This window comes from Notolepis coatsorum (genome assembly GCF_963971535.1).
Source record: "Notolepis coatsorum genome assembly, contig: SCAFFOLD_698, whole genome shotgun sequence".
Taxonomy (NCBI): domain Eukaryota; kingdom Metazoa; phylum Chordata; class Actinopteri; order Aulopiformes; family Paralepididae; genus Notolepis; species Notolepis coatsorum.
Window position 1 is genome coordinate 5938 of NW_028172864.1, and position 11563 is coordinate 17500.

General features: G+C 46.5%; 1 protein-coding gene across 1 annotated transcript in view; it reads right to left on the reverse strand.

Moving 5' to 3' along the window:
- Positions 1 to 1345: 1345 nt before the first annotated feature.
- The window catches only part of LOC311247950 (neurobeachin-like), a gene marked incomplete at both ends in the record, with an annotated part of 73139 nt that continues 62921 nt past the window's right edge, over positions 1346 to 11563 (reverse strand). The window contains 2 exons of the mRNA XM_084338926.1: positions 1346 to 1513; positions 9806 to 9958. Coding sequence (XP_084195052.1) covers positions 1346 to 1513; positions 9806 to 9958 — 321 coding nt within the window. The remainder of the gene's footprint in view (positions 1514 to 9805; positions 9959 to 11563) is intronic.

Below are 11563 nucleotides of genomic sequence, written 5' to 3' on the forward strand. Positions count from 1 at the left end.
AGTTGAAAGGATTCCACTACCGTAAATCAATATGTAAATTCCAACAATGAGACAAAATTAACAGAATAATATTTTCACATCATTGTGGATATCTGCGGTTTAGATAAACAACGTCCTCTATTGTATGTGAGAAAAGATTAATGGACCTGAAGTGGGGGAAAATATTATCGGGCGGTATCAAGGCATGCTTTTAATTAGCGTTCTTCATATCGGCAGTAATTAGCTAAGCTAATTCCTCTGTCTCTCTCTAGCTCAAATACAGACACGTGTCACAATGGCAGCTACGTAAACCCAGGCCACAATTAGTGCGTCCGAGTCGCCGGCTTCCTAATCTGAAGCTAACTAGCACTACTGTCAGATCTCACAGTGGGCTGGGTGGCACGAAACCACGGAGCCTGATGATGATGGGGAGGGGGGGAAGGGGGGGGAAGAAAAATGCTATTGTTCCAAAAATCTTCCATGAAACGATGAAAACCAAAGCTTTCTCAATATTGTTTGATAATTAACCCCCCCCCCCTCTCTGCTGCGGTGTGATTTGCATAGTGGTCACTTGATAAATAAAGGCTCCACTGAAAGTGACAGTATATAAATGACTTGTTTTGCAGACAGCAGATGGTGGGCATCACAGGGAGAGAGGAGCTCACACTGGAAAGAGCACCACAATGCTTGCCAGCTGCCGTCCCCTGCAACCCTCTCCCCCTCGACGCAATTAAGCTATTCACAAGCACTGCCGGCGAAGAGACCAGCTAATACATGTTCAATTAATTAGTCGAAAATGAGAGGATTCACACCCCCACCCCTCCCCCAGTCTATTGATCAGGTGACCCCTGATGAATCATCGACGGACGCCGCCGAAGCCATTCAAATTCATTGATCTGATGATAGGAGGAAGAGGAGGAGGAGGAGGATGATATTCAGCCGGAAATGGATGGGGTGGGGGGTGGGGGGGTGATGAGGTTGGGCGGGGTGGGGGTTAATAAGGAAAATGTATTTCCTAATGGGAGACAAAGACCTATTCTGGATCCCACACAGTGGATGGCTATTAAAAGATTAGTGAGGATCACTCTGAGGGAGTGAAGGACTCATGTGATCACAAAGGGAGGCTAATCTCAATGCAAAGTCCATGAGTCAGCAGCGCACAGGGTGATCCTCCCCTGGGTGACATTTGCATGGAACAATAAATGATTGACAGATGCTTGATATAAAAGCTCCCGCAGCCCCCCCCCTCCCGAAAAAAACACATGCCAGGAAGAGAGACACAGGAAGTACTGTCTACGGAGAGTAAAAGAGAGAGAGGGGAGGGGCTCGGCCTCCACGGTGACGTGTGCAGTGCACGGCGGCCTACCTCTCGGAGCGAAGGGTCGGCGATACTGTCCAGGTTGACGGAGCCGTCGTAGCTCAGGTAGTGGAAGACGTTGAGGGCGCGCACCGCCTCGGGGCCTCGCTGCTTGTAGCCGAAAATAAGGTCAATCCACTGATGCAGCTGACACGACACAAACTCGCTTTCCAGCGCCTGTCAAAGGAGAACGGGGCAATTAGAGGTGAGAGGCATCGGGAGCGGCGGTGCACGGCGGCAACAACACAAACCTCAAACCCCGGCCGCGGCGCGACGTAAAGCCCCCGTACTGAGGCTGACAACATCACGGCACACGGGCAAACCATCACAAACCTCATTACATGGAACACAAAGGGAGAGGAGGGAAGCAAGTAACTTGCACAGAGTAGTATTAGAATCACTCAGCCTGTTCTATCGAGAGAAGCTTCTTAAAGAGGGCCGCTGTGTGTCGGAAATGTGCTAAACTAACACACGCCGCGCGCCTCTGGGGACCCCCTATCACATTTCTCACATCTATTAAAAATAACGACCGGCTATCTGCGCGTGGAGGAGAGCAACGCTACTCAATACTAATGGCTATCCGATTTACTGTAAAGCGTCTGCTGGGGGTACATTGATGAACTACTTGCGCTGGGAAAAAAGAGGAGGATCGATTTCTTATGAGAGTCTCAGTGGAGTGACTTTGGTTAAGATCTCCGGGACGATTATTATTAGAAAACACCTAATGGAGGCGACGCAGTTTTGCTTTTAACGTATCGTTCTGCAGACTCTCTCTCTATGTGCAATTCCCCAGTGTGCTCGCTAGCGCCTTAGTGTATGCGGCCTCGCTAGAGGAATTGCCACACACTTCCCCTGGCGTCGGGAATAACAGCCAACTCCTCCACACAGTGGCTGAGCTCGCCACAGGGCACATCACTGCAATTGAAAGTGGCACATGCAAAGATGGGAACAGGGAGGGAGAGGCTGAGAGGGGGAGAGGGAGAGAGAGAGATGGGGGGGGGTAAAAGAGAGAATGGGAGGGGAGAGAGGTAGAGAGAGAGAGAGAGAGAGAGAGAGAGAGAGAGAGAGAGAGAGAGAGAGAGAGAGAGAGAGAGAGAGAGAGAGAGAGAGGGAGAGATATTCAGTGACAGAAATAAGATAATAGAGGAAGCCAGAGCAGAGGCTAGCAAGAGAACAGAATAAAGGAGGAGAAAATGGTGGCTCTGACTGTGATATGTCTGGGTGCGTAGATACAGATACAAAAAAAAAAAAACACATAATGCAACACAAGCCTCCTTCCATGAAATAAAATATCCACTATGATCCTCTCTTTGGTGACGTGCCCTCTCGAATATATATATATGGAGAAATACACAGTATATATATTTTGTCGAGTCCTAGACATGTCTCCCATAACATAACGCCCCATCTCTCTCCCCCCACCCCCCTCACTACAATGCCACCCCACCACCCCCACTCCCACCCCACTACTGTGTAGCAGACAGGGCTGACCAGGCAGTGTGAGCGGTAGCTCGGGGGAAAGGTCACCTCCGTGAGCCGGCCCTCCAACCCGGCACTGTCCTTCTCCCTGAAAAGGTCAAGTGTGTTCCCACAGCCGACCCCCGCCTCTAATCCTGCGCCCCCCCCCCCCCCCCCCCCGCGCTCCGAAAACACAGCGGCCCTGTCTTCAGGCCACGACAACAGCAAGCCCACGACTTCTTTCTTCCTCGCCTTACACATTGAAGCTCTTGTCTGTATTTTTGGTGTGGTTTCTATTTAAATATTTACTACTGAGTTAGTCTTCTATTGAGTCCAAATAACCTGCTGTTGCTGCTGGCGACGTTAAACCAAATCACTTCCTGTGTGCCGGATGATTTCCCCGGGAACGTCCTAGCAGACACCAGTGTTTACCGTGTTTAGAAGAACCAGAAGAGGGCAACATGTAAGAACATTCATGAACTGGGTAGAATCACTAATGTGTTATATAATTGTTTTTGTATATATATAAAAAAAAAAGTACTAATTAATCTCACAATTGTCTGTAATTAATCTAGATTAATCTAGATTAAAAATAGCATTTTTCTACTTAAAACCGAAGCTTGTAACAGATATTTACTTGAGTAAAATCATGGAATTAATGTAAAATCTACACAAAGAAAGTATATTTAGATTCAAAGACTATTTTAATAGCTTTCTTTGAATACAGTTTCTCTCCTGTGAAATACAAATGTTCAACAAAACCATCAACATTGATTCAGCTAGACCTCTTTCTTATATCCGTGGCGCTAAGATTGAAGATTTTTCACTCCATAGATGAATCTAGATTAATTTATTTTAATGCTTTAAATCATTTAAATTAATCTAGTAAAGGGCTACATCTGCTCCTCCCTCCCCATCAACATGGACCCCCTGCAATTTGCATACCGCCCCAACAGGTCCACGGAGGACGCCATATCCCATGTGCTGCACACAGCAGCATCACACCTGGACAAGAGGCAGGGGAACTATGTGAGAATGCTATTCATCGACTACAGCTCGGCATTCAATACCATAGTCCCCTCCATACTCATAGCCAAGCTCAGGGACCTGGGCTTGGGCTATGACCTCTGCCAGTGGGTCTTGGACTTCCTGACTGGCAGACCCCAGGTGGTGAGAGCAGGCAACTGCACCTCCTCATCCATCACCCTCAACATAGGGGCCCCCCAGGGCTGTGTTCTGAGTCCCCTCCTCTACTCCCTGTACACACACGACTGTGTGGCTCAGCGGAGTAGCAATACAATCGTCAAATTTGCTGACGACACAGTGGTGGTGGGCCTGATCTCTGCCAACGACGAGAGGGCCTACCTGGAAGAGGTCAAGGTCCTGGCGGGATGGTGCCAGGAAAACAGCCTCTCCCTGAACGTCAGCAAAACAAAGGAGATGATTGTGGACTTCAGGAGGTCGGGGGTCAAGGACTACAGCCCCCTCAGCATCGACGGGGCACCGGTTGAGAGAGTCAACAGCTTCAAGTACCTCGGAGCCCACATATCCGAGGACTTGACATGGACCATACACATTAACAGTGTGGTGAAGAAGGCACGACAACGCCTCTACTTCCTCAGGCGCCTAAGGAAGTTCCAAGTCAGCCAGAAGATCCTTAAGAACTTCTACTCATGTACAATAGAGAGCATCTTGACCGGCAACATCACCTCCTGGTTTGGGAATAGCACTGCAAAAGACCAAAGCAGACTACAAAGAGTGACACGTTCAGCCGAACGCACAATTGGAGGGGGGCTCCCCACCCTCCAGAACATTTACTACAAGCGTTGCAAGGGGAAGGCTAAGAGAATTATTAAGGACTCGAGCCACCCGAACAACTGCCTCTTTGAACTGCTGCCGTCAGGCAAGCGATACAGGAGTCTCAAGGCGAGCACAGAAAGATCAGAAGTAGCTTCTATCCCCAGGCCATCAGGCTGCTAAACGAACAATGAATGAACACTACACAACAACAACCACCAAACACACATAGCACACACATCCACACGCACACACTCACTTTAAACAAACACACTGTAGCACCCACTACACACACTTTATAGCACACACCCACTTTAAACAAACACACTGTAGCACCCACTCCCCACACTTTATATTTATGGATGAAGGATTGCACTACAACTCGTACACCTTACTGTAAATTGTACCTAAAATTGTACCTCATCCCATTTCTGCTTTGCACTAGATAGTACTGTACATTAGTACACTGCATAGTATTGTGTATTGTATATTATATGGTAACTCAGAACATTGTACATATGTCTATACCGAACAACTGTGACCTCATTTTCTTCTAAATTCATGCTATATTATGTTATTATGTTATTTGATACTATCTTGTCTAGCACAGTCTCTGGAGCGTAACAGTAAGAAGCATTTTGTATGAAAGTATTCTGTACTTCTGTATGACAACTATTAAAGAACTTGAACTTGAACTTGAACTTGATCTCCAAAGTTAAAGCATTAATTTTGACAGCCCTAATATATTTATATGAACATTTTCAAGATTATTATTATGACCCAAGATGACGCCACGGACGGTTGCCTCTGTGTTTTGGTGCGCGTCGCTTTGTATGTTTTTGTTACTAAATTCAGTGTTTGGCCAAGACATCAGGAGCTCTTTCACCAGAGATGACCTCCTGAACATTAGGATTTAGGACTACAAACCCCAGTGGATTGTATTTTTATTATAATTTAGTTTATATATTCCATTTGATTTATTCTACTTTAATTGTCTGTTAATGTTGATGCACCAAACGACCAGGACAAATTCCTTATTATGTGCAAGCTTACTTGGCAATAAAGACCTTTCTGATTCTGATTCATATGTACCAGTATGTGTCTGTTCAAATGGACGGATAGTATGTACAATGCTCTATGCATGCACACACACACACTGCATGTTTACAAATGATACTGTAAATGACATGTGCATTGAAGTACGTTCAGTGGTGAGTATCTATGTGACAGACTAGAGTAGGTATTGTGTGAACTAGTATCTGTCAGCAAGGTGGAGAGAGGAGTATCCCTTTCTGTCCCAGAAGCCTTTGTGCTGCTCTCAAAGCCTGCTGGGAGTTCTCTGACCTGCATGTGGATGACCATGCCTACATTGTTTTAACACAAACGTGCACACACACACACACACACACACACACACACACACACACACACACACACACACACACACACACACACACACACACACACACACACACACACACACACACACACACACACACACACACACACACACACACACACACACACACACACACACACACACACACACACACACACACACACACACACACACACACACACACACACATACACGCGTAAAGAGCCTTGCACACTGCCAGCCAAATCATGATTGATGAGGCCCGGCATTAGGTAACTTACTGGCCCTGTCCTTTAGTGACATCACTGGGGTCAGCAGCAGTACAGTGTTAGTATTGAGCGCTGCACTTTATTACACTCTTCATGAATAAGTCAGAGACACACAGTAGAGAGAGGGCAGGGGGAGAGAGAGAGAGAGAGAGAGAGAGAGAGAGAGAGAGAGAGAGAGAGAGAGAGAGAGAGAGAGAGAGAGAGAGAGAGGGCAGGGGAGAGAGAGAGAGGACTGACTGAGAGAGGGCAGGGGAGAGAGAGAGGACGGAGAGAGGGCAGGGGGAGAGAGAGAGAGGACTGAGAGAGGGCAGGCGAGAGAGAGAGGACTGAGAGAGGGCATGGGAGAGAGAGAGGACTGAGAGAGGGCAAGGGGAGAGAGAGAGATGACTGAGAGAGGGCAGGGGGAGAGAGAGAGATGACTGAGAAAGGGCATGGGGAGAGAGAGAGAGGGCTGAGAGAGGGCAGGGGGAGAGAGAGAGGACTGAGAGAGGGCAGGGGAGAGAGAGAGGACTGAGAGAGTTAAAATACCATTAAGAATACCTTTTGTCATTGTTGGGACAGATAGTGGCATATAAGTGACATTGGAGGTGGTTGGGTGGGTGGGGTGGGGGGTAGTTGGGTAGGCGGGGTGGGGAACTGTACATTGGAGGGGGTTGGGTTTGGACATTTACAGGGGCCAGTTTCGAATTGCAGTCTCCTGTCGGTGCTCTTTGAGGCCCTGTTTAGACGGAAACGCTAGCAGGTGAATCCGCAAAAATATTTTTTCGGATGTGCCTTTCGTTTATACGGAAACTGTGTTTTTACGGGGTGAAAAAGCAAAAAAGTGAGACTACCTTCCAGGGTGGAATTCCTAGAAACGATAAACCTTTGCGCTATCATCTAAACTGTCAAACCGCATAAAACGATGACGAAAGGGTTGTCAAGGCTCTCGTCGCGTGTACTGCTTACATCACAGGCATGCGCCAGTAGCCTAGAAGCGTAAACAAAGCATGTCTGATTCTATCCATGGCGATCACCTGAAGGCTACATTGGCAGTACTTTTAAATACACAAGAATCTGTCCCGCGGTGTGACTGGACCCACTGTCTGTGAGTGACTCTGCTTTGGTCCAATCACATTCCCCACCCACAGTCTGCGAATCAGAGGCAGAGTAGGGCGGGTCTTCACAGCACGTCATGTGACATATGCGCCAATCGTGTGACAGCGGGGCTCAGTCGTCTCGAGTTGTTACAGCCTCGTCTGCACGGAGAATTCCATCCCAAAACGCTAGTCTAAACGCAAAATTAAAAGAGAGACGACTTTTGCGGTTTCTGTTCAGACTCTCTCCGTCTAAACGTAGCCTGAGAGTGGTTTTGAAAGTGGGTAGTGATTCACATCCCTTTACAGCTGTGGGTAGGGCGTTCCACATTGATGTGGCATAATTGCGAAACGTGTTTAGTCCCTTGTTTGAGCCGAATCTGGGTTTAACATGATTTGTGGAGCTCCCTCTGGTGTTGTGGTCGTGGTATTCACTGACCTTTGGGAAGTATTTTGACACACAACACACACAACACACACACTGTACACGCTCACACACTAGCAGCCACTTTAACATGAGCACACACACACTCATGCTGCACACGCTCACACTTATGGTCACTTTACAAAAGGAAAGGTCACTTTAAAAATAGTATAGTATAACTTGAGATTGTATAATATAGCATTGTATAGCAGTGTACATAAAGACCCAGTGCCTCATCCGTAGCTAACAGTGTATTGCACTATCACAGGACCTAGCATGTCTTACCATGCTCTGTAAATACTCATGTACATATACCAATATGCCCTACTTTGATTACTTGTATTATTGCACAATGTCGTTCTATTGGATTCTTATTATATTATTATTATTGTATTATGCACAATCGTTGCGGGCAAGACCCCCCGCATTTCACTGTATACTTGTATGCCGTGACAAATAAAAACTCTTGACTCTTGACTCTTGATGTACATGGGTACCTTAGTGGTGTAGTGTATCTTGTAGACCAGGCCCATTGCAAGTTGCTGTACTCTGTCCTCTACTCTAAGCCATCCTAGGTTGTCAAAATGGGCAGGGGTGAGGTGGGTTCTAGGAGTAAGGTCAAGCAGTAGTCTGACCAGTTTGTTTTGTGATGTTTGTCATCTTGTTTTTATTGACTTTGAGGTGCTTTGGTACCATGAGGTGCAAGCATTGTCATAGTACCCTTGAATGAGTGCTCCTGCCAGAGACTTCAGGGTATTCTTGTTTACCAGAGAGGAGATCCGGTACAAGAATCTAATTCGTTGGTTAACTTTTTTTTTATTACATTGGATGCTATTTTGTCACAGGAAAGATTTGCCTCTAGGATGGAACCCAGGTATGTAATTTCATCTTTCCTTGTGACAATATTGTCACCCACTGTAACTGAGAAGCCGTCGGTCTTGCTGAGTTTGTTATTTGAACCGAAGAGAATGGACTCTGTTTTACCCAGGTGTAAAGATAGTTTGTTATCAGCGAGCCAGGTGCAGATTCTGCCGAGTTCCGAGCTGAGGGTTTTTTACAAGTTACAACCTGTAACTTGTTCAGCAGGGCCGAGTCGTCCGCGAACAGGAACAAGTTGCAGTCACAAGCTGACGACATGTCATTTGCATAAATTAGGAACAGTAACGGTCCTAGTATGCTTCCTCTCTAACATCTGTGATCTTGTCGAGACGTAAATAAAGGTTTGAATGAATGAATAAAAGTCTGAATCTAAAGCTAGGGCAGTATAGCTGTATCTATATTGCATTGCAGAGTTTTGCATTGTAATGTATGCTGTATGTAAATATGCATGCATTCATCCATGAATCACAGCCATGGCCTGAAGGAGCTCCCGACAGAGCAGGGAAGATGAAACATCCCAACATGAATGCCCTCGCTAGGGGAGGGAGACATAATCAATTCATGTAATGACCACGCGTCAACATTTTTGCGATTTAGCATCGACACGCAAAAATTCAATGATACATTTTTTTAATGTATCTGAATGTGTTTAACCAGCAGCTATATGGGTTGACAAAAATGTCCCCTCCCACTAGTGGCCACTGGATTCGGCACCGGGAGGCTGAAATTGGGCATGGAGGTCAAGTGTGTGTGTGTGTGTGTGTGTGTGTGTGTGTGTGTGTGTGTGTGTGTGTGTGTGTGTGTGTGTGTGTGTGTGTGTGCGTGTGTGTGTGTGTGTGTGTTCATGCTAATTAGCTAAAAGGGGGGCATGGCAATTGGGAGTGGCCTATTGCAAAATGTTGCAGCTATCGCACATTTGCGCTATTTTTTGTTGTTGCTGGCATTGTGTGCTTATTTAAACTCTCTAACAGTAACTTATTCTATTAACTTAGTTTTCAACCATGAAGACTTGTAACAACAATACAAGTACAGCTGCTGTAGAAATAAAAACAACACATAACCTATGGAACGGGATCGAATGAAAAGTCACAACGCATCGAGAATCATTTCACAATCCAATCATAACCCCTGATAATAGGCCTCATATCGGCATGGTAACGGTGATGATTCCCACCCGTTAGCCCTTACCATCCTGTTGATCCTGACAAAGTCCTCCGGCTTCTTGGCCCAGGCGGGCAGGTCCACGTCACACACCCCGCTCTGGTCCTCCCGCACGCCCAGCGGGTAGCCATTACTGTTGACAAACATCTCCGGGAGGTAGTAGAACTCTGGGATCAGCTCCTGGGAGAGAGAGAGAGAGAGAGAGAGAGAGAGAGAGAGAGAGAGAGAGAGAGAGAGAGAGAGAGAGAGAAGAAGGGAGAGAAAATGAGAGATGCACGCTATCACAGTGACTGACAGGACCACAATGTCCAATACAGCAGGCAACACCACCAAACCCCCTGCGCAATCAACTGGCAAATCAAGCCACTTCAACTGGGGAAAGTAGAGATGTGAGGAGAGAACAAAAGAGGAGGGCAGGGAGAATGGGTCTCTCTCTGTGTATCCTGTGAGAGTGGAAGTGAGACATCGGGGAGGGGGGGGGTGTAACACAAACAACTAAACAGCGGGGGCAACCCAGGGGTGTTGAGAGAAGCGCTAGTCCAGTTATTCTAGGCAGAGGTGTTTGGTGTTTATAAACGAAACTAGAGGTGAGCTGGAGCTCGCTGGAGCTCACCGCATCCCCCACCACCCCCACCCCCACCCCGGCCCGCCGGGCTCTCTGGTGATGGGGTCAGGACCTCTGCGCTGGGAGGGGAGGCTGGCCTGGAAACACTGTCGATGTACTCCCCTAGTGTGATTCCTGGCTCTGAGAGAGAGAGAGCACACATAGAGCTCGTACCTCGACGCAGAGAAAAGACAGTTCCCAGGATGTACTGTAAATAAATAAATGCTCTTATGTATCTAGATGTCACCTCTCAACGTAACATACACAGACAGACACACAGGCTGTACACAGTAATAATGTACGGCGGGTGTCCTTTGGTAGAAAATAGTTCCTAAATGAAACTGCTCACAATAAGGTCTGTGTACTATCTTTAGTAACCGTGTCATTGTTCTGGAAAGAGACATTTTGAGTGCTTTGAGCACCACAAACCGAATGCCATTATCTCTGTTACATTAGAGTGTAGGGGTGTAATGTACACAGAAGCCACGGTTCGGTACGTACCTCGGTATTGGGGTCACGGTTCGGTACGAGTTCTAGTACAACAGGAAAAAAATATTTATAATAATTATTATTAATATACTTTTTTATTTAAAAAAAAATTATATATTATATTTATGATAATTATTATAATATTATTATTAAATAGAATAATTTTCTATAGGAAAAGTATGTTTATTTTTTTTATTGATCAGCTGTGCTTTGTGCTTATTTGATTATTGGGCGAACAAGAAAACGAAGAAAACTGTAAAATTGTAATGACCCTGCAGCTGTTCCAATGTAAATGTGCCTCGGTGTGCCCGGCCACGCGAGCTGTTCTCGCACGGACCTCGCGAGTGCCTGCATGTGCGGCTGGTGTGTTTGCGCTGTGAGGCGTATTCTTCGTATGGCTGCACGTACCACGCCGTGATGGCCGTACCGTAAATTCGCGGACGAATACACGTACCGTTACACCCCTAGTGTCTGCAGACATCTCTACAGCATATATCTCTACAGCAGACATCTCTACAGCAGACATCTCTACAGCAGTTATCTCTACAGCAGACATCTCTACAGCAGACATCTCTACAGCAGATATCTCTACAGCAGTTATCTCTACAGCAGACATCTCTACAGCAGACATCTCTACAGCAGACATCTCTACAGCAGTTATCTCTACAGCAGACATCTCTACAGCAGTTATC